The sequence below is a fragment of the Ovis canadensis genome, chromosome 15 (assembly GCF_042477335.2).
Source record: "Ovis canadensis isolate MfBH-ARS-UI-01 breed Bighorn chromosome 15, ARS-UI_OviCan_v2, whole genome shotgun sequence".
Taxonomy (NCBI): Eukaryota; Metazoa; Chordata; class Mammalia; order Artiodactyla; family Bovidae; genus Ovis; species Ovis canadensis.
In genome coordinates this window covers 65,099,324-65,123,193 of record NC_091259.1, presented here as the reverse complement: position 1 = coordinate 65,123,193, position 23,870 = coordinate 65,099,324, and the positions used below count along the sequence as shown (strand labels likewise).

General features: G+C 39.9%; 2 protein-coding genes across 2 annotated transcripts in view; both read left to right on the top strand.

Annotated features, from left to right (window-relative positions):
- LGR4 (leucine rich repeat containing G protein-coupled receptor 4) overlaps positions 1–13,149 on the top strand; it is a 105,370-nt gene extending 92,221 nt beyond the window's left edge. Inside the window, exons 11-18 of the mRNA XM_069555606.1 lie at positions 1,496–1,567; positions 2,662–2,727; positions 3,914–3,985; positions 5,638–5,709; positions 5,961–6,086; positions 6,879–6,994; positions 7,261–7,344; positions 9,667–13,149. Of these exons, the coding sequence (XP_069411707.1) occupies positions 1,496–1,567; positions 2,662–2,727; positions 3,914–3,985; positions 5,638–5,709; positions 5,961–6,086; positions 6,879–6,994; positions 7,261–7,344; positions 9,667–10,943 (1,885 nt within the window). The 3' untranslated portion in view covers positions 10,944–13,149. The remainder of the gene's footprint in view (positions 1–1,495; positions 1,568–2,661; positions 2,728–3,913; positions 3,986–5,637; positions 5,710–5,960; positions 6,087–6,878; positions 6,995–7,260; positions 7,345–9,666) is intronic.
- Positions 13,150–14,467: 1,318 nt separating this feature from the next.
- Positions 14,468–23,870, top strand: part of CCDC34 (coiled-coil domain containing 34) — a 48,890-nt gene continuing 39,487 nt past the window's right edge. Inside the window, exons 1-2 of the mRNA XM_069555607.1 lie at positions 14,468–17,783; positions 23,121–23,256. Of these exons, the coding sequence (XP_069411708.1) occupies positions 17,335–17,783; positions 23,121–23,256 (585 nt within the window). The 5' untranslated portion in view covers positions 14,468–17,334. The remainder of the gene's footprint in view (positions 17,784–23,120; positions 23,257–23,870) is intronic.

Sequence of the window (23,870 nt, the reverse complement as noted above, 5' to 3'; positions counted from 1 at the left end):
AGTATGACATTACAGATGATCAAATATAGCTAGACTTGTTTATAATAGTATGGGGAATGATATGGAGAAATTTGGAAAGTTGTTGGGCTTGTAATTTTAAAATGACAAACCTTGAACATTGAACATTTGGTTATGGCAGAGCTTCTCATTGAGTTGCCTGTGAATAGGTTGCAGGTGCATGTAAGATCTTGATGACCTCAGCCCTCCAGAAGCCACGTGGCGTCTGACGTGGCTAGGGTCTCTGCCACAAGGACCACAAGTGTGCTGCATAGCTTACAATTATCATGTATGCCAAGATGTAAGAAAAGAAGTTGGGAAGCATTGAGCTAAGGAGTTTAAATTCAACTCTCATGGCAGTTTGGAGATGTTAAAAATGTTGGATGAGGTGGTGTGAAGAGGGTAAGAAGAGGATACTAGAGCTAGAATGGTGAGGAGGCCATGAGAATACCCCACTTCGCTAAGTGAGTGCATTTAACTATGAGAGTTCTGTGTCTTCAATCCATCCCTGGAATTCCTCCGTGTGGCCTGAGATTCCTCCATCCCTGTGTGCGTCATTTCACCCTTGATCTGCATAGTAGCAGTAAAAATGAAGAGGGTCAGATGCTGAGATCTACAGAAGAAAGAACAGAAATTGATGGTTGAGTGCAGATAGGGACATAGAAAGGGAGGATGGATTACTGGGCTGCACCCCACAGGTCTTTAGGGCCTGCACTTGCCCAGCTTCAAAACTGAAGAAAGAGCCCAGAGTCAGCAGTGGTTTAATGAATGGGGGAGCTTACATGTCTGAAGCAAGATCCTGGGGCAACACCCCACTAGCACCCAGCTGACAGGACAAGGTGCAGTTTTTGCTCCCCAGGGTGGTGGAGGGGAAGGGGAAATCACCAGTTATATTGATAGGAATAGACATCAGTTTGGCTCAACAGGAACCGGGGAAACCAGCAGAGGGGTTACGCCCTTCAGTGTCCCAGGCCTGGGGCAAGTATGTTGGAAGGCCAGTTATGTGAGTAGCATGTAGGTGAAGCAGGTACTGGTTGGGCTGGGGTTGTACAGAGAGCCAAGAGAGCAGCCATTTTGAGGGACCTGATCATACAGGGATTAAAGGAAAATTTCAGAATATTGAGTCAGGTTGATTGAAATAGTAGACAGAATCAAGATTTGAGGGGCAGGAAAATAACTTGGTTTCAAATATTTTGGGTGTGAGGGGTGACAAACTTGCAGGTGACCATGGTCAGCTGTAACTATGGATTCATTTTTTTCTGTTGGTCCACATGAGAACTCAAGCTTATCCCCTGGACACTGTGAACATCTTATCACAAAACTTTTCTACATTAGAGGATTCGTTCCTCTTCCCACTTTAGGGAGTGGTTAGGCAGTGGGATACATAGCCTCTAGTCCATATGCAAATGCACGAACGTGTACTTTTCTCTGTGAGAACAGCATTTTGTTTACCATCTCAACTCGAATCATTTCTTAGACAAACAATGTTTCTCCACAGGACCTTGACAGGTACGAAGATAAGCAGCATACCCAGTAATTTGTGCCAGGAACAGAAGAGGCTTAGGACTTTGTAAGCTGGATTCCTCTTCCCCTGTCCTGCTTTTCTTTGATGTATCTCACATAGGTTGAGTTTTATTTTTAATAAACTGTGTTCATTTGGTGACACTACGGTATAATTAGTCCTTATTCGTTCCCTTCATGGAAATGAGCAGGTGTTCTGGTTTCTCCCTGGGTAGGTAAAGTTTATTTGAGTTTTGTTTTACAGTCATGTGTATGTCTCCCATCTTGTGACTCTACTTTGAATAAAGTGAAACCATACTGGGCTCTTTCTTGATTTCTTTTCCTTTATCCTGACCCCTCCTCCTGATTCTAGTTGCCCCAGGGTAGTTACCTCTCTGTATGCTGCTCTTTCACCATAACCTAAGTTAAGAGCCCAAATCTTTCTTGGATCAGAAACCAACTAAGCATTGAAGCTTTCCAAAATCTCGAAGCTGCCCTGAAAATGAAAAGTAAATAAAACATGAAAAAAAGGTCACAAAAACAGTTGAGTTACTAAGTTGTTAATAAGTGTTCAGTGGCGAGAGATACTAACAAAATAAGTGACTGATCAAGCAAGCAAGTAATTAAATGGTGTCATGGAGTATCAAACACAACGATATCATTGAGGGAAAACTGCAGTGGGATTAACAGAGCTAACTAGTCCCCATTTTTTATTTAATATAAGTATTTTTTAAAATATGAGTGCACACACCACTCCTCTTCTAGCTTTTTAGTTAAATAACATGGGCAGTATTTATGGTATAGCAATATTATAAAATTATAGATTTAAAAATCCATATCTCTACCAAGTGAACATAATTAACTTTTGTGTATTTCCTGTACTATATTTTTCATATTTATTTTATGTTCTTAATGTTTTAAAATATTTTATATTGTCTGTACTCAATATTATGTTCTCCATGTTTGCCCGTTTTAAGTTTGTTCTATCTCTAAGGTACTCTGGAAAGCTTACAAGTGTAAGGAAAACAAAGTTTCTTTTCTTGTTCAGCCATATCTCTTTATAACAGATCTTAGCATTGTTTTTGATGCTTCTGAGTACAGCTGTTTTAATATCGTGTTCTGATAACATAAAATTAATTGATCATTTTCCATTTGCATTTTAAGGGACTTGTCTTACAACAGTATAAAAGACCTTCCAAGCTTTAATGGTTGCCATGCTCTGGAAGAAATGTAAGTTGGTCTTTGACTTACTTTTTTTGCTGTGGTCTACTGTTAACTCATTGAGCATTTCTTATTGTAAATAAATGACTTTCATATTAAGGTCTTAGAAATTCACTTAATCAGGTGTTCCTGTGAATAAATGTTCAGGGGCACCAGGTGTGTTCATGTGACTAGCACTTACTGGGCACCTATCTGTCAGGCAATCTGTGAGACTGTATGGGAGGAGGGCAGTAGGAAAAACCAGCCAAACAAAAACTGGTCCAGGTGTGGATGTCTACCATGTAGCTATATAATACAGCTCTGGTGGGAGTTGACTGGGAGGTCAAGAAAGGGAGGAACTAATACTCCCATGTTTTATAATATCTCCTCCTTCCTCTGATCTTCTTTCTGCAGTACTTGACATGGTTATATTGTCTTGGGTCCTTTTTTCTTTTTCTTTTTCTAATAGACTTTTTTTTTTTTTGAGCAGCTTTAAATTCACAACAGTATTGAACAAAAGGTTCAGAGATTTCCTATATTCCCCACCTTCATATGTACGTAGCCTACCCCAAGTCAACATTCCCCACCAGAATAGGATTCTATTATAATTTATGAACCTACACTGACACATCCTTATCAGCCTGAATACATAGTTTAATTAGGGTTAATTGGTATTGAACATTCTATGGATTTGGACAAATGTATAATGACGTGTTAATTATTATAGTATTATACAGAGTCATTTCACCACCCTAAGATTAGGAAACTACTGTTTTCTTCCTTGTCTCCATCATTTTTGCTTTTCCAAAAGGTCATTTAGCTGGAATCATAGTATGTAGCTTTTCCATACTGTCTTCTTTCACTTAGTCATATGCAACTAGTGCTGTTCTATATCTTTTGAAAGCTTGATAGTGTCCTGGGTCCTTTATCCTGTGTTGTTTTCCTGCTCTCACTCCTGAGTAGGGTTGGTGAGGAATTTAGATAGTGTGCCTTAACTGTTAGGTTCGTTTTGGGTGTAATACCAATTAGTCTAGTCCTTTCATCCTTCAGATGAGGCAACAACAGTTCTCTTTACTTTCAACAAGATCAGTTACTGTTACTTGTGAATGAATATTTAAACTTCAAAAAAGTTAATTAAAAAATGTTATTTTCCAAAATAGAAAATATTTTCTCTTGTTTTTCTCTCTTTTTTTTTTTACCTTATTCTTTTTTTTAGTTCTTTGCAGCGAAATCAGATCCACAAAATAAAGGAAGATACTTTTCAAGGCCTGACATCCCTAAAAATTCTGTAAGTTCCTCTATGATTATCAGAGGCAAATAAAATTGTTGTCAAGCTGTAAATTAATATATCGTTACAATTCCCATGTTAGTAAATATACTTAAATATGATTTATTATGCATAAATACTATTTTTCAAACTTTACCATGTGGTACTTTAATTTCTTTTCAGTGTTTTTTTTTTTTTTAACCTTAGCTAATTCATGAAATTTGTGAGTCAAAAGAATATAACGTGTATAGCTTGAGGAATGCACCTTGTGTATTTTCAGGTCATAGTAGTGAAGTTTGCCACCTCTTTAGGTGATGGGTGGGCACACTATAGGCTGTGTGTTACAGCCAACCTGCTTATTGTTTCTGTCAATAAAGTTTTATTAGAACACAGCCATGCCCTTTGGTCAAGTATTGTCTAAAGCTGTTTTCACCATGCTATGGTGTAGTCAAATAGTTGCAGTAGAGACCATGTGACCCCCAGAGGTGAAGAATATTTACTATCTGGTGCTCTACAGAAGAGGTTTGCTGACCCCTGTACTGGTGTCTATCATGACAAACACAGCTAATGTGCAGCAGACACACTCATTTAAAAAGTGATTTGTATTGGAGGACATATTTGTGTCTCGTACTCTATTAAGCACTTGGGAATATAGAGATGACTAAGACAAACCGTGTCGCTGCCTTCATGCAATGCAGAAGACACAGTACACTTAATTAGGAAACTTTTTTTTAATATAGAAAAAAATTGGAAACATTGACAATGAATTGAAATTACAGATACTAATATATCATGTTTTCCGGTAGATCCCCATTAAGAAATCACACGTGTTCTACTAGAAAAATACTTTATTGGTAGTTGGATTTCTGGATCTTGCCTTGTGGCAGGCTTCCTGTGGGTCTGGGCAGTAGTAGGGAAAGGGACCGACTCCCAGATGCAGTCACTTCCAGAGCACCGATAAGTGACAACAATGCAAAGCTACCCTGCTTTGTCATGATTTGGAACCAAGTCTGTCGAATTTTCCTATTATCCAGGAGATGTGTCATGGAATGAATTTATCCTATCTTTAAATTTCCATTAAGGCTCCCTGTAAGTGTGACTGCAGATTTTAATTCTGTAATATCAGAATTCCACAGGGTGTGTTCCTGAATGTAATATGTGGCTCTGGTGTTGATATGGACTTTTTTTTTTCCTGCTTGGGGGAAAAATGATATCTGAAGCCCTTCTGGAATGCTCTTGTTTGCGTATTGATTCTTTGTCTTCCCGAAGGGCCTTATCACTAACCTTTGAGAATGCAAACAACACTAAGCCTGTTTTTATTTTCAGCTTTGTCAGGAGCTGTGCTTTTCCTCACCTAGTTAATCGTACCAGAAGCTATATCATATCATTTGTATTTTTGAACTGGTACCAGAGTGATAAGGAGGAGAAAATTCACAACTGTTTTGAAACAGATGCCAACTGAAATTACTCCTCCCTGGAACACATTCCAAGAAATAGATTGTTATGAAGGGGAGGCCTTCAACATAAATATTAAAAATGTTGTTGAACAGGATTAAAGATCTTTGTTATTTTATCAGGGTTATTATGACTGCAACAGATCCTAAAGTGTAGTCAAAGTAATTGCATTTAGAGTTTATTTGAAAGGAGTTAACAATTTATTTTTATATTTGCAGAGATCTTAGTAGAAACCTGATCCATGAAATTGATGACAGAGCTTTTGCCAAACTTGGGTCAATAACAAACTTGTAAGTTTCATGCAACGATTTCATGAAAGTAGTGAATAGTCTACAGAAACTGTGTTTTAGCATTACCTACCCAAATCATCTTTCTGTTGAGTGTTCCTTTGTATAAATGCTAATCTGCTATCATGTAATGACAGCTTCTGAAATGGTTTTTCCTCACCTAAACTTCTTCTTAAAGCTCTAGTATTTATGATGTTAATACATGTACAGACTTGTGTTTTAGGAGTTAATTTGAAGTCTTATTCACATTTTAGAGATGTAAGTTTCAATGAATTAACTTCATTTCCAACGGAAGGCCTAAATGGGCTAAATCAACTGAAACTTGTGGGCAACTTCAAGCTGAAAGAAGCCTTAGCAGCAAAAGACTTTGTTAATCTCAGGTGTGTTTTTCTTTTTTGTGAAAGTTTTGGTAGGCCTTCAGATTATAGAGTATCCTGTTTTTTTTTGTTTTTTTTTTTTTTGCTGTGGTTCCCAGATTTTCAACCTCAATCCTCGCAAATTTGGAAAAAAATAGAGCACTATTCCATTGTTGTTGAGAACATGAACTGTAGCCTGTGATGCTGTCAAAGAGATAATATAGCCCTTCATCAGAATGGTTTTTTGTATAATGGGGTTTATCATTTACAACAAGATAGCAGAAGCCACTTGTGAGCCTATAGAAAACTGATACAATGTGAAATACTTCACAGAGACAGAGTTAGAGCAGGGGCCTCATTAGATATAGTAGAGAGAGGGCTTGGGAATATTATCATGGGAGAAGAGAATAAATCTTTTCATTATACTTATATGAGAATGTGAATTCATTCAATGGTGTAAAGTCACAAATGAACTAGAATGTTAATTTTAAATGAAACTACCAGTTTCATATGATACATGGGGTGTGGTTAATTCATTTCTAAAAGGAGTCTGATAAGATTTTTCTTTAAATTGCAGTATTACTATTAAGCTTTAAAGATGGCTTGATTCAAATTCAGTTTTTCAAAGCATACCTTATCTAATTGGAGAAACTCACGGTGTCCCCTGATACTAGAGCCTTTTGTTTTCAACAAATGAGGAAACCAAGTCCAGAGAGGATAAGGACCAGTTTAAAGTATTTACCTTTCACAAAACAAAAGCATGTCTGTGAAGTTGGTATTTCAGTATTGCCATTTTTTTTGCCATTTTTTTTCCAGGTCTTTATCTGTACCATATGCTTATCAGTGCTGTGCATTTTGGGGTTGTGACTCTTACGCACATTCAAACATAGAAGATAACAACCTGCAAGACCACAGTGGGTCAAAGGATAAAGGCAAGTGCATGAACTTTTAAAAACAGAACACTCTTTACAGCATTAATCAAAGTCTGTGTTATTGTAATCAGTTTGTGAAGGATCAATATGAAATCTGTGGAGAAAAAATGGCTTTTCTGTACTGTGTTCCTGACATCTTTAATATGTTATTAAGTGTGGTGCACACTGAACTTATATCATGTACAAGAGAAAACACTGCTGGAAAAGTGTTGTAATCTTTTAATCTGCCTGCAGCTTGAATTGAACAGTTTGTATTATATGTTCAGGTCTCAGTGATGTGGCAGGTGTCACCAGCAGTGCTGAAAATGAGGAACACAGTCAAATCATTATCCACTGCACACCCTCGACAGGTAAGCACAGTACATTTGGCTGCAGTTTCTTGCTTTAAACTTCCAGGGAGAAATGTGATTTCTGTAACAGAGGTAGGACTAGATGATTTCATAAGACCTGATTCACCTGTGGTCTGTATACCAGGAGCTTAGGCATCTCTTGCAGAATCTCAGGCCAGACCCATGACTCAGAATCTTCGTGTTAACAAGCTCCCCAGATGGGGGTTGCACACATTTAAGGATGGAGAGGTACTTTCTTCATGCAACTCTAACCCTGGGATAGTTCTAGAAGTTACTAGTCTATAAGGACTTTTAGTGTTATCCTTTTATTTTTTAAATGCAACCTTGTCTACGTCTCTATTTTACTTCACTGAACTTTAGACTTGGGAGAGTTACTAAACTGAAACCACAATTTAGTATTAGGTCGTGACTGTGATATCCTGCCTAATCAGAGAAGATGGATTTATAATTTTACTGTTAAAAAAAATTTAAATGGCTAAGTTGTGTGCTATGAAGTAGATTTCTATTTAATCACACTGGATGTTCTGAATATTAATTTTTAACTCAGAATCATAAGTATTATGGATTCTTTAATGATTACTACTGAATTGGTGAGCTTCTTCAGAGGCTGTGTATGTGTTCTTTTAATACTTAACACAGTTCCTGGTGTAGAGAATAAGTTTATAGCAATCAGATGAGTGAATGGGGTTGACCAGAATCTTTTATAAAATCTATAAAAGGTATTGATTGTTAGAAGTCAAGGGCGTAGTTCACTCACTTGTTTGCTGGGGTTTTTGTATTGGACTTAAGGAAGGGAAAGGCTTTATTAAAGGGGAGTCTAGACATGAATATGCAGAGATTCCATTTCTTTCTTTCTGATTTTAAATTTTGGGGGTCAGCCAGGAGGAAAGTTGGTCTGAGCTCATCTCCCCAGGTGGCAATAGGAGTGAATGGCAAACCTATTTCCCCAACTCCACTCCGTCGTAGTAACACAGAGACAGCCATGCGGTGATGCAAGCAGGAAGTGAAGAGAGCAGGAACCTTCTTTTAAAACTGGAGGAGGCAGCAGGTTTCCAAGACAGAGGAGTGGAGCCCAGGCCCTTGAGGGAAAGTAATTCCACCCACTAGTCAAACACTTTCCGAAGGGTGTCCTATTCTCCCGGGTCATGTGAGCTACTCCTTGTTCCTTGTAGAAGGATGAGTTCAGATTCAGAGATAAAGGCAAAAGCTTCCTCTTCATACTTCCCTGAGAGGGGAGGATAAAAAAATTAACTAGAAAAAAATTTTTTTTTTACAAGTTTCTTCACTCAAATTGATATAAATAGTGCAGCTCAGGCTTGTTAGGTCTGTGAATATCTCAGTGATAAAGACGCTTTACAGGAGGTATCAAACACATTTTCTTGTGCTCTGCAGACAACATTTTGTTTTTCTTTACTAACATTTAAATAAAACAGTTGTCATTTGGGACATAACTAGCATGCCAAAGTCAGTTGCTAGAACATGCGACTCAGCTACTAAATTAGTTCTTGCAGGTCTAGTTTAAGTGATGCAGGGTGTTATTGGACATAGTTTTACATGATTTGTTAACATCAATGTAATTTAGCTCTCACTGTACTATTTTGTTCAATGACCTCTGTCAGGTCTACCAAACACTTTGAAATCTCTGCGTGAAAAATAGGGCTAATTGTATTTATCTTAGCCTGCTTCATCAGATTGCTTTTGAAGGCTGTAAGAAGTGTGTATAAAATATATGTTACATATATATATCACATATAATTATTATAAAGTATATTAGGAACTGGAAGAAAGACAATAAGGACCTAACATTTTTTGAAGTCCAACTATGTACCCAGTAGCCTGTTGAAGTACCTTGTATGTGTAATTTTACTTAAGCTACACAATGCTATGAAATAGGTATTATTATCCACAAGTGGGAAAGTGAAATTTATAGAGGTTTAAGCTGCCTTCTTAAAAGTAGCAAGTTATAAACCTTAAATTCAAACCCTAGTTTATCCGATTCTAAGCCCCATATGAAGTTACTTTCACATACTAGTCACTGTCCTATGTATATTAACTTCAGTAAGAGAAAAAGTGAGAATTTTCCTTTAAATATCACTGTATGACTTTGCCAAGTAGTTAATAAAATAAGTAAATATATATTAAGATGACGTATTAAATTTTTAAATAGCCTAGTCCAGGGATTAGATGCCTAAGAAATGATAATCTTTTCAGTTTGGGTCAATTCACTTTGGTAGTAGATCAATTATTCTATTAATAGTTTCTCAAGCCATATCTTACAGAAGATAGTCTTTTATAAACTGTCTTTTCTCTCTTTCATTTTAGGTGCTTTTAAGCCCTGCGAATACTTGCTGGGAAGTTGGATGATCCGTCTTACTGTGTGGTTCATTTTCTTGGTGGCATTGTTTTTCAACCTGCTTGTCATTTTAACAACATTTGCATCTTGTACATCAGTGCCTTCCTCCAAATTGTTTATAGGCCTGATTTCTGTGTCTAACTTATTCATGGGCGCTTATACCGGAATCTTAACTTTTCTGGATGCTGTGTCCTGGGGCCGATTTGCTGAATTTGGCATTTGGTGGGAGATAGGCAGTGGCTGCAAAATAGCTGGGTTTCTTGCTGTTTTCTCCTCAGAAAGCGCCATATTTTTATTAATGTTAGCAGCCGTCGAAAGAAGCTTATCTGCAAAAGATATGATGAAAAATGGGAAAAGCAGTCACCTCAAGCAGTTCCGGATTGCTGCCGTTTTGGCTTTTCTGGGGGCCGCAGTGGCAGGCTGTTTCCCCCTTTTCCATAGAGGGGAGTATTCCGCATCCCCTCTGTGCTTGCCATTTCCCACCGGAGAAACCCCATCATTAGGGTTTACCGTAACTTTAGTGCTGTTAAACTCACTAGCATTTTTATTAATGGCCATTATCTACACTAAACTCTACTGCAACTTGGAAAAAGAAGACCTTTCCGAGAACTCACACTCTAGCATGATTAAGCATGTCGCTTGGCTCATCTTCACCAACTGCATCTTTTTCTGCCCCGTGGCGTTTTTCTCTTTCGCGCCATTGATCACCGCCATCTCGATCAGTCCCGAAATAATGAAGTCTGTTACTCTGATATTTTTCCCATTGCCTGCTTGCCTGAATCCAGTCCTCTATGTCTTCTTCAACCCAAAGTTTAAAGAAGACTGGAAGTTACTGAAGCGCCACGTTACCAAGAAAAGCGGATCGGCCTCAGTGTCCATCAGCAGCCAAGCTGGTTGTGTGGAGCAGGATTTCTACTACGACTGCGGCATGTACTCACATCTGCAGGGCAACCTGACTGTGTGTGACTGCTGCGAAGCCTTCCTGTTGACAAAGCCAGTGTCATGCAAACACTTAATAAAATCACACAGCTGTCCTGCCTTGACAGTGGGTTCTTGCCAAAGGCCAGACGGCTATTGGTCCGACTGTGGCACGCAGTCCGCCCACTCTGATTATGCCGATGAAGAAGATTCCTTTGTCTCAGACAGTTCTGACCAGGTTCAGGCTTGCGGAAGAGCCTGCTTCTATCAGAGTCGAGGATTCCCTTTGGTGCGCTATGCTTACAATCTCCCAAGAGTTAAAGACTGAATCCATGTGTTTGTAACTGTTTCTCCCATCAACCAAAATCACAGTGTTTATAAGAATGAACCCTAGTTTGATCTCTTATCTGGGAAGCACTTAAGTGATCACTGCCTGGTGTCACTTAGAAGGAGAAAGGTGGCAGTTATTTCTTCAACCAGACCTTTGCAAAGGACAAGTGCCTGAACTATGGATTGATGACAAAATGCAGTGTCCAAGCAATGTGTAGTCTATTTGAAACAAATAGTTAACTTGAAAAAGATTTTATGTATATCATAGCAATATAACGTTGGGTTTTTCTGATCCATAAGGAGCAAATTTATACCTGTTTCTGAATTAAGCACAAGATAGAAAACAGCTGTTAATATTTTTAAAGAATATTTTAAATGGTGATTTTATATAATTGAAGAAAAAGGCTTGCTAATTTTACCTAATGTTTCATCATTAATCTCAGGACAACTTACTGCAGGGCCAAAAAAAAAAGGTGGAGGGGAATCATTTCCCAGACAGGACTATGAGAGTGGATGTAGGCACTAAATTCTTGCATTTTTCTAATCCATCTCTGACATAATAGAATCATCGATTTTGTGTAAGAGATTTAAATCTAAAACCTGATGTTTTTAAAACAATATTAACAACTGTTAGATTTTAAAAGAATAACTGAACACATTTGTCTTCAGTCATTATGCATTGCTTTGTGTTGGTCACAGTAATTTTTTCTTCAGTGCTTTGTGATCATACTATTAGGAAAAAGTAAAAGGCTCATTGCTGTGTGATTTTAGTAGATTTGGCTAAACTACTAACAGGGGATTTTAAAAGTATCTGAGGGACTTGATGGCTCCGTATAACGTTCTCCCTGGAGAAGGCAATGGCCCCCCACTCCAGTACGCTTCCCTGGAAAAACCCATGGATGGAGGAGCCTGGTAGGCTGCAGTCCATGGGGCCGCATGGAGTCGGACACGACTGAGCGACTTCACTTTCACGTTTCACTTTCATGCATTGGAGAAGGAAATGGCAACCCACTCCAGTGTTCTTGCCTGGAGAATCCCAGGGACGGGGGAGCCTGGTGGGCTGCCGTCCACTAGGTCGCACAGAGTCAGACACGACTGAAGTGACTTAGCAGCAGTAGCAGCAGCAGTATAATGTTCTCATGGATAAAACTCTTCCTAATATCATTGACTCTATCAGTATTTTTCAGTTCTGTTGGTATGTGATCTACCTGTAGCTTGGATTGTACAGAAAGTAAATGGTGGCAAATGGTTTCAACTAAGGTGGAAGAAATCGGGAGTAATTATGACACAAAGCACTTACATTTATTTCTTAGTGAGCTAGATTCTCCTGAACATATGCTCTTACGTGGACGCTACCGTATATTTTCCCTTCCTTTGATTTACAAGAGCCTGTGCAACAGCTCTGAAACTGTTCTTGTGAGACAAGACAAATATGTCACTAAGGGAAAAAAAAGGCATAAAGCTTAGGCCTATGTCTTTAAAAATTAAAAATTCTACTTGATAGTCATCTATGGACTTTTGACATGTCATTATGTGGAGTCTTAAAGTTATAAGTGTTCAATATATTTTTTGAACAATATGCTAAATCAATAGCAAATCCACTGCCATATTAGTTCATGAGATACTAAAAAACATTAAGCTAGATTGCAGTTTAATAATTAAACTGTATATAATGTGCATATAATGAATTTTTATCTTATGTAAATTATTTTTAGAACACAAGTTGGGAAATGTGGCTTCTGTTCATTTTGTTTAATTAAAGCTACCTCCTAAACTATAGTGGCTGCCAGTAGCAGAATGTTAAATTGTGGTTTATATACTTTTTGCATTGTAAATACTCTTGGTTGTACATTGTCAGTGTAATAAAAACAGAATCTTTGTATATCAAAATCACGTAGTTTGTATAAAATGTGGGAGGGATTTATTTACAGTGTGTTGTAATTTTGTAAGGCCAACTATCCACAAGTTTTTAAAATTGCCATCATGTTTGTATATTTACACATCTGATAAATATTAAATCATAACTTGGTAAAAATATCTAGCTAAAAGTTTTTTTCTTCAAAAGTCATGTTACTGAATACTTTCATTGGATTCATTTAAACAATAGAATAGCAGATATTTAAAATATGTGGTAAACTGTGTTATACATATGATAGGAAATATTGTATGCAGTGTGTTGAATCATTAAACTTTCTGGAAAGCAATCTATTTTGCCTTAATTTATAACTAGGTATATGAATGAATTTGTTTTAGTGTTAAACTAAGCAAACTGAAGTAAAATATTTTAAGAGTTCTAGAAGAAATGTTGGGAGAACACTTTGCTGAAATTTAGAAGTAAGGCTTTATTGTATCTTAAGTCTGAACAATACTCATGGAAAACAAAGTATGAAATTTAAGAGGATACCCTCAATTAGATCTTATTTAAAAGCAAATGATTTTTTTTTTTTTAAAGAAATTGCACATTCCAGATACAGGCAATTGCCAAAATGCGGTAGTCCTCCCTTTCTTGTCTTATCTGAGGTTTCACTTTCCATCATTTTAGTTGCCCAGTCAACCATGGTCCAAAAATGGAAAATTAAAATGGAAAATTCTAGAAATAAAGTCATAAGTTTTAAATTGTGTGCCCTTCTGAGTAGTGTGATGAAATCTTGCACTTCTATTCTGAAACGAATCATCCCTTATCCAGTATTTGCTGTCCGTTAGTCACTTAGTAGCCATCTCTGACTCAGCGCTTGTGTTCAAGTAATGGCCCCAAAGCATGAGAATAGTGATGCTGGTAATTTGGATATTCTCTTACTGTGCCTAATTCATAAATAAAACTGCTATATTTAAAATGGATAACCAATAAGGACCTACTCTATAGCACAGGGAACTCTGCTCGATCTTATGTGGCAGCCTGGATAGGAGGGGAGTTTGAGGAAGAATGGATACATGTATATGAATGGCTGAGTCCCTTCACTATACACCTGAAACTATCACAACATTGCTAACTGGCTATACCCCAATACAAAATAAAAAGTTAAAAAAAAAAAACCAACTGTGTAGGGAAAAATATGGTATTTGTAGGGTTTGGTACTATCTGCAGTTTCAGGCATCCACTGGGAGTGTGGGACCCTCATGGATAAGGAGGGACTGTTGTGCTTAGAACTAACTCAGTATTCATAATCATCAAGTCCTCATTTTACAGATGGGAAAATAGAGGAAATTTTAAGTGAATATCTGACCCATACAGCAAATTAGAGCCCAAACCAGCACCCAGTTCCCCTTAATTTTTTTTTTTTGTTTGTTTTGTTTTTGTTTTAAACTTCAGTATATGTTTGGAATTTCCATAACCAAAAGTAGAATACTGTAATTACCCCTCTTCCTACGCTCTCGGCCCTCACTGCCCATACCCATCATCCAACTTTGGCAGTTGTCAAGAGCACGTGGTAAATGTCATTTCTTCTTCATCCCATTCACTCACCTTCTGGAATCCCTCTGCCCCTTGGATTACACTGAAGCTAATCCTAGACAATTTGTTTCATCTGCAAATGTTTTAATATATCCAGGGCTACATTTTTTTAAGAGGTATAATATATTGCCTTAGGACTCACTGGTAATAATGTTACTTTTGTAACAAATTTTCAAGCAAAGGTCTCTCTTTTCACTTATACAAGATTACAATGCCAACAACAACAACAACAAAAAAAACCAAACACAAATTATCCTCAATATTCCATGAAAGTGAAAATAAATATATAAATACATTAGTAGTAAGGAGAGAAGCAACTAAGTCAACATCCTGAAACGAGGGAGAGGCCTTCTTTTGACCTTATTTATACATCTTATATAATTCTACCAAACTTGATTATGGTTTCTCAGTCCCAGTAATGAAAAGGTGCTGTAAGAAACGAGATCATAGGATTTGATTATGTTCAAGCACCAACACTAGTGGCTCTTTGCCTCATAGTTCCAGAGTTGTCACAACATAATGCAATACGGTCATGTATTGGATGATTCCAGGAAAGGGCATAATTTGTTTAAAACATTTTAGATTCCCATAGTAAGAGGTTACAGTGAGAGAGTTTTGGAGCTTATATGACACAAGTTACCATTTACCATTTTCTCTTATCTGATCCTGTGCTAGAAGTTTTGAGAATAAGATGATATAACTGGGAAACCGATTACAGAATTTCCCTGTTTTACAGAGAAGTGAGTAAGGCCTTGGAAAGGCCAAGCAGCTTATTTAGGTGATGTTGTGTGTGAGTTGCTCAGTCATGGCTGACTCTCTGTGACCCCACAGACTAGCCCACCAGGCTTCTCTGTCCTGGGATTTCCTAGGCAAGAATATGGGAGTGGGTGGCCATTTCCTTCCCCAGGGAAACTTACTGAGGGAAACCTAGCAAATAAGAGAAAAACCATGGATTCAAATCCAGGTCCTTTCATACTGAAACTTGCTTTCCTACTATGCTTCAGTAATATGGGGTGATGTTTGTTGGGAATAGCTTCTCAAGCTCCCTTATGAAGCTCTAAAGTGACTCAGGGTGATACTGTTTTGCATCAATTATTAATTCTAAAGATCCTCACCTAAAAGCTTTTAACCAGACATGACACTATTGAATAATTAGGTAAGAGAATGAAAACTCAAGCCATTTTTATTCCTCCATCAATTTCATCACATTTAAATTGCTCCAGTTTTCTTCCATTTTCGTTATTTTTACTGAAAATTTTAACAAAGTTTACAATCCATTTAAAGAGTTTTAACCATGTCAGACTTTATTTTTCTGGGCTCCAAAATCACTGCAGATGGTGATTGCAGCCATGAAATTAAAAGACGCTTACTCCTTGGAAGAAAAGTTATGACCAACCTAGGTAGCATATTCAAAAGCAGAGACATTACTTTGCCGACTAAGGTCCGTCTGGTCAAGGCTATGGTTTTTCCTATGGTCATGTATGGATGTGAGAGTCGGACTGTGAAGAAGGCTGAGCGCCAAAGAATTGATGCTTTTGAACTGTGGTGTTAGAGAACTCTTGAGAGTCCCTTGGACTGCAAGGAGATCCAACCAATCCATTCTGAAGATCAGCCCTGGGATTTCTTTGGAAGGAATGATGCTAAACCTGAAACTCCAGTACTTTGGCCACCTCATGCGAAGAGTTGACTTATTGGAAAAGACTCTGATGCTGGGAGGGATTGTGGGCAGGAGGAGAAGGGGACGACAGAGGATGAGATGGCTGGATGGTATCACCGACTCGATCTACGTGAGTCTGACTGAACTCTGGGAGTTGGTGATGGACAGGGAGGCCTGGCATGCTGCGATTCATGGGGTCGCAAAGAGTCGGACACGACTGAGCGACTGAACTGAACTGAACCATGTCGTATTTTATTAACTATAAATCGCCCTTTGTTACTATTATTTCTACTGTATATAACTCTTTGGTGTCAAGTTTTGCAGATCTAAATGTCATTGAAGATTTTGTATCACTCCTTGGTCAATGACAAATCTTGTGTGCTGCTTTAGCCACTGTCTGTTTTCATTGTGTGATATTTCTACTAACAATATGCATTATGAGCTGGACAAAGCCCGTTTATTAGCATGAATAAAGCAACTAGCTTTAGTGTCTATCACCTCTCCCTTACTACCTTCATCCCCACCCTCAATCCCTGAGAGGAGAGTGCTCCTTTCTAAGTCCCACAAATTTTTTTCATTCCTCATAGTATACATATCACATGATATTTTAATGGTATGACTCTTCACTAGGAAAGGGTGAGGACTACAGGGCTTTTATTTTTTATATCTCCAGTGATTAGTACAGACCCCAGTACACTAGATGCTTCAGAGAGGCCCTGTTTAAGTAAGGGCTTATACAAATATATGTTTTTATATATTCACCTGAATAAGCAAGTTCCTGTAAGATGCCAGGAAGACGAGGTGATGCTAGGCAGACGAGGTACTACCAAAAACAATGAAAAATTGTACCAGAAGTGTATTTTTAGATACACTTGTAAACTTGGATACCAAGTTCGCCCCCCGCCCCCGACCTTTTCCTAAAATACAGCCGTGTGTGGCCACGTGGTGAGAGAAATCGTGACTGATCCTTGTAACCCTGACCTTGTAATGATATGGGGGTAGTTTTGGCTTCTGCCTCTTTCCGCTTTAAAGAATCTGCCTTATTCAGTCACAGCACATTTTCTGTACCAAACGAACCACAGCAAACAACGGACGGGCCCTCCTGGCTGCGAGCCGGGAGCGGGGACCTTGTCTGCGAGCGAGAGCCGAGCGCGAGGTTAATTCACAAGCACCAGCGCAGATCCAGGCTGGGAAAGAGGGAGGACACCCAAAAGACTGCCGGGAGCAGGAAGCCACGCTCCGCAGGCCGGGACAAAGCCCTGGAGGCCTCCACGCGTCGCCATGGCAACGCGAAGTCCGCGCCCGCCGGGATTGGCCGCGCCGGCGCGCGCAAGGCCTGCTGGGAAAGCACGTCCCCGCCGCGGTTCCGCCGGTTTGAACTTGGCGGGCCAGATGTGGGCCGCAGGGCGGTGGGGGACTGCTTCTCCCCTTCTCGAACCCCGTTTCATGGCCGACTGCAGGTCCGGGTCGCGGCCCTCCTCGGGCTTCTCTGTTCTCACGGCAGGCCCCCGGGGGCCGGGCCTGAAGGCGGTGGAGGTATGCTCGCTGTCGACACCGCTGAGCTGCAGCAATTCCACCCTGTCGCTGTTGTCTCCCCTCCGCCACCAGAGCTTCCCGTTTGACAACGACGATGGTGACGGGGAGGAGGAGGAGGATGTGGACGAAGATGCTTATGACTCAGAGGCCAAGGCGGAGAGCCTGACAGGAGTGGAGTTACAGGGGTGTACCAGGTAAATCCGAAATACAGCCCCCTTAAGATTCCTTAGACCCCACTAAGTACCTTCGTCTGGCGACCAGATACCTTCCTGTCTTCCCTCTCAAAAGGTAGCGCGGGCACTTGCAGCCGCAGGTGCTGCTCCTTTTGGCCCAGAGTCTTGGGCCGGTTCTTCCTCATGACTACAGATTTTTCCATCGTTCTTAACCCCTTTTCCTGAGTATGTGATGGTTGCTACAGTCTTCCTCCCCAGAGAAATGCACCTAAACACACAAGAAGCGAGCACTAAACACACAAAATTGGTACAGTTTCAGGCATTTTATGAACACTCGAAAGTCAGAGTGGGGACACTGGAACTTTTGTTCAAATCTTTAACACCCAAATGTGGTTTACTGCATCTTAGTAATACCTGTAGCGATTATGAAAAAAATATGGTTGTCAGTGAAGTAGGTTGTAGTAAGTAGTATACCTTTTATGTCATAGATTAAAAGCTGAAGCTTTGAGGTTAGCAGTGACTTTAGCATTCAGAGACAATGTCAGGTCTGCTCTTCGCAGTTACTAAAAGTAGAAGCCATTGAATGCTAGAATCAAAAGGGTTATTAAAGTCATCTTAATTTATTTTTACAATTGTTCTTTCAGCAAACATTTAGTTTGTGCCATATGTGCTGAGTCGCTCAGTCGTCTCCCACTCTTTGTGACCCCATGGACTGTAGCCCACCAGGCTCCTCTACCCATGGGAATCTCAAGGCAAGAATCCTGGAGTGGGTTGCCATGCCTCATCCAGGAGATCTTCCCAACCCAGGAAACGAACCCAGGTCTTCCTCATTGGGGGCAGATTCTTTAGTGTGTGAGACACCAGATAAGCGCCTATAAATAAGACAGGCATGGTCTCTACTCTCTTGGAATTAAAGCCTACGTCAAGCCATTCATTTTACAGATAACAAAACTGTGGCTCAGAAGACAGATAAAAAGTCTAATTCAAAGGCTTCCACCTAGTCATTAGAGGAGCTGGGCCTAGTACCAAGGTATACTGATCATGTTTTCCCTTGCCTATGCTACATGCATATTGTTGGGTATATAGAAATATGAGCAAAGGGCCTATCCCTGCAGGAATATCTTTTTCTTAGAGAGGCTTGATGATACAGGTGCATTCGGAGTTAGACTCATTATGTCAACTTCAGAAAGCATTTACAAGGTTCTGATTGTCAGGCTGCACAAGGCAGTATCAGTTCAGTTCAGTCGCTCAGTCGTGTCTGACTCTTTGTGACCCCATGAATCGCAGCACTCCAGGCCTCCCTGTCCATCACCAACTCCCGGAGTTTACCGAAACTCATGTCCATCGAGTCAGTGATGCCATCCAGCCATCTCATCCTCTGGCGTCCCCTTCTCCTCCTGCCTCCAATCCCTCCCAGCATCAGGGTCTTTTCCAGTGAGTCAGTTCTTCCCGTCAGGTGGCCAAAGTATTGGAGTTTCGGCTTCAGCATCAGTCCTACCAGTGAACACCCAGGACTGATCTCCTTTAGGATGAACTGGTTGGATCTCCTTGCAGACCAAAGGACTCTTAAGAGTCTTCTCCAACACCGCAGTTCAAAAGCATCAATTCTTCGACACTCAGCCTTCACAGTCCAACTCTCACATCCATACATGACCACTGGAAAAACCATAGCTTTGACTGGTTGGACCTTTGTTGGCAAAGTAATGTCTCTGCTTTTCAATATGCTATCTAGGTTGGTCATAACTTTCCTCCCAAGGAGTAAGTGTCTTTTAATTTCATGGCTGCAGTCACCATCTGCAGTGATTTTGGACCCCCCCAAAATAAAGACTGACACTGTTTACACCGTTTCCCTATCTCTTTCCCATGAAGCGATGCGACCAGATGCCATGATCTTAGTTTTGTGAATGTTGAGCTTTAAGCCAACTTTTTCCACTCTCCTCTTCCACTTTCCTCAAGAGGCTTTTTAGTTCTTCTTCACTTTCTATACAGGAGATCTAAGAAATACAGACCAGAGAACCCATGCTTTATGTGTAGGCAACCATTTAGCCCCTGTAGCTATAGGGCATGCATACCTGGGGTGAGTAAATTGAATATGAAGCCATATGAAGTGACTCACATACACAGTTATAACAGTGAGTCTCTTAAGAAGGAGAAGTAATAGTAAGTACATTGGTAGGAATGGATATCAGTAATAGTAAGCAAGCAAGCCACTTGTCCACACAGTTTGTAGCAACAAGAAACTGTTTCAAAGGAGTCCATTTTCATGTGGGCCTTTGTACAGATTCTTTAGGACTGAGTTGGTCCCAGTGGTGTTTAGGAGGATATTTATTATTTATTTGGCTGCCCTGGGTCTTTGTTGTGGCCCAAAGGATCTTTGATTTTAGTTGCAGCATGTGGGATCTAGTTCCCTGATCAGGGATTGAACCTGGGTCCCCTACATTGGGAGTACAGTTTTAGCCCCTGGACCATCAGGGAAGTCCTGGTCCCAGTGATTTTTAAAATAAATTTTAAGGTTTTGGAAAATCCTGAGCTTAATCATCAGGACTGCACTATGTAGACAGTTGAGCAGCCCCGGGAATGATGGCTATCCAGAGGCCATCCACAGCTCTGCTGCTAAGACCCTGCTTTAGCTTCCAAGAGCCAAAGTCCTGACCAAATGGAGCTTACCATGGGAGGAGCTAGTTGTATTTATGTCAAGCCTAGCCAAAGCCCAAATGAGCTGGTAACACCTCGAGGCTCTGGCTGCCTTCCTTATCGCAGTTCATCCCCTCTGATTCAAAGCAATTGGTAGGACCTGGTCTGGAAAAAATGCAAGAGTTGTCAGGCCTGTGGGTGGCAGGTGTCAGATGCCTGTGATGTGTTCAATAAATGTCTGCTGAAGGTGTGCTTATTTCCCACTTCCTAGAGAACAGATAGATGCAGTGATTATTCTCAAATGCTTCAGAAAATCAGTACCTCTTTTCAGGAAAGAAAAGTGTTTAGAACTTTTCCTTATTCCACCACTCTACCTCTTACCTTTGGTTGGGGCCCTGATAATTTGGGCCTCCTGAGAAATCTGTATGCAGGTCAAGAAGCAACAGTTAGAACTGGACATGGAACAACATACTGGTTCCAAATAGGGAAAGGAATATGGCAAGGCTGTATATTGTCACCCTGCTTATTTAACTTATATGCAGAGTACATCATGAGAAACGCTGGGCTGGAAGAAGCACAAGCTGGAATCAAGATTGCCCGGAGAAATAGCAAGAACCTCAGATATACAGATGACACCACCCTTATGGCAGAAAGTGAAGAAGAACTAAAGAGCCTCTTGAAAGTGAAAGAGGAGAGTGAAAAAGCTGGCTTAAAACTCAACATTCAGAAAACTAAGATCATGGCATCCGATCCCATCACTTCATGGGAAATAGATGGGGAAACAGTGTCAGACTTTATTTTTTTGGGCTCCAAAATCACTGCAGATGGTGACTGCAGCCATGAAATCAAAAGACGTTTGCTCCTTGGAAGAAAAGCTATGACCAACCTAAACAGTATATTAAAAAGCGGAGATAGTACCAACAAAGGTCTGTCTAGTCAATGCTATGGTTTTTCCAGTAGTCATGTATGGATGTGAGAGTTGGACTATAAAGAAAGCTGAGTGCTGAAGATTTGATGCTTTTGAACTGTGGTGTTGGAAAAGACTCTTAAAGGAGTCCCTTGGACTGCAAGGAGATCCAGCCAGTCCATCCTAAAGGAAATCAGTCCTGAATATTCATTGGTAGGACTGATGCTGAAGCTGAAACTCCAATACTTTGGCCACCTGATGGGAAGAACTGACTCATTGGAAAAGACCCTGATGCTGGGAAAGATTGAAGGCAGGAGAAGGGGACGCCAGAGGATGAGATGGTTTGATGGCGTCACTGACTCGATGGACATGAGTTTGAGCAAGCTCCGGGTGTTGGTGACAGACAGGGAAGCCTGGCGTACTGCAGTACATGGGGTCGTAAAGAGTAGGACAAAACTGAGCAACTGAACTGAACTGAACTGTGTAGGTGTGGGAGTGAGTGGCACCAAATGTGGTTGGGGAGCAGGAGTCAAAGATCTTTTGTTTCTGGCTTGGCTAACTGGGTGAGTGTGGGTACTCTCCTCTGAGGTGGGATTATGGGAGGAGGGTAATGAGTGAGTGGTAGGTGACTAGATTTGTTTTGGATTGATTGAGTTTGATATTTAAGTGAAGCCATCTATCTGATGGTAGAAAATAAAAGTTTGGAGCTCAGGAGTAATATCTAGCCTGAAATGCCTGGAGTGGGCCTCATCCACACGTTCATGACCAGTGAAGCTATGGGAGGATGAGGTAGTGTTTTGCAAGACTTAGAAGGAAAGATATATAGAAAGTAAACAACATAGCAACAGTGTTCCTTTCCCACTAGAACACAAATTACATAATTGGATGAACGAATGCAAAAATAGGGGAAAAAACCACCACCCCACCAAGTAAATGGAAATTACAAGGCAGAAAAAACTGAGCATGGCCTAGGGGAGGCAGTTGGTTGCCTGAAGCAGGAATGTTAAAGAGACAAAGAGGGGCTGAATCTATAATAACCTAGTCTTTCTCTAGCTGCCTCCTGTCCTGAACAACCTTTCTTTCCATGGGCACTAATGGTTCACCTTTTACTATGGGGGTCTTGTACCTGGCCAAGGCCTGTGTTCTTTATGTATATATGCACTCACGAGTACTTCCCTTTCCCTTTTCTGTTGAGCTTGACTGAATGGTTACTTTTCCATGTACCCAGAAGAGACAGACTGACAACTCTGGGAAAATCGTGGCCACTTTGTCTGAGAACTGGCAAAATGGAGTCCACCAAACCATTAAAGAACACAAGACCATATACTTTGTGTACCTTTTTATTTCAAAACAGCTTCAAACTTACAGAAAAATCGAGGGTATAAAGAACTCTGTCCACCCTTCACATCAAAACCATAATTGTTACGACATTGGCATTACCATCCTCACTGTGTAGATATGTATTCTTTCCTTTGTGAACCACTTAAAGGAAGAAAAGGGAAAAGTCTGCACCAGGATTTGGTTAGGATCATGTGTTGTAATTAGTTGTCCAAGCAAGAATGAAAAAAGTTATTGTAATTGAGGTAAATGGACGGGGTGTGGTTTTAGATTAGAGAATTCAGAGGCTGTCTAAAGGATAAACTAATTTAAACAATGGACTCTTGTTCTTAGTTTCTTAAGTGTATATTTACATATAAAAATCACAGTATTGTCAGTGTATCATGGAATTCTACTTCTATTGTGCAGCTAAATCATTTTGACTGCTAAGTCAAAGAGTTTTGAGTGCAAGGTCTGTAGTATCCTCTCTTTTGTAATAGCACGGTTGGATCCGAAGATAACCAAGAAGAACAGAAGCAGGTGCACTTACCAGAAAGCAGCCTGACACCGTGGGAAGTGTGGTTTGTTGGCAAAGAAAAAGTAGAACGTGACCGTCTGCAACAGAAGGCTCTAGAGGTAAAACTAGACAGTCTTTTTTCTACTTAATCCACAAGCTCGCAAAGTTGAGCTGCTGTCAAAATCAGAATGTTATTATCAGGATGTTATTATCCCTTACAACAAAGTTTTAGCATATTTTGGTATCAGTTTGCTATATCTGTATTTATAGCTTACTAGAGAAATGATATGTGTTTCAGATTATAAGAACATTTGGAAAATACAGCTAAGCATAATTAGGAAAATTAAAATCTCCAAACTGGCCCCCTGAAAACTATTGTTATAATATGGTGTGTAGCCTTCCAGATTTTCTTCTCTGTAAATTTTTTAGAAACATATGTGCAAATGTATATTCATACAGAGTGTCACCATATGTATGTTTAACTAAGGTACAGTCAACCTCATATATTTGGTAAAATTTTTAAGAGAGGAGAGAAATAAAAACTGAAGTAGAGGCAGAAAGTCTAGCCTATACAATTCAGAGCTTGTGCCGCAGAGTGAGTTTATGCTGGGAGAAGGGAGTCTGAGGGGCTTTCAGGTTTTCCTGGTTTCTCTTTACCTCCCTACCTCACTTCTGGGCATTTTTATATTTTTAATTCTCTCTGAATTCTCCCTCTCCAAACTCAAAAAAATAC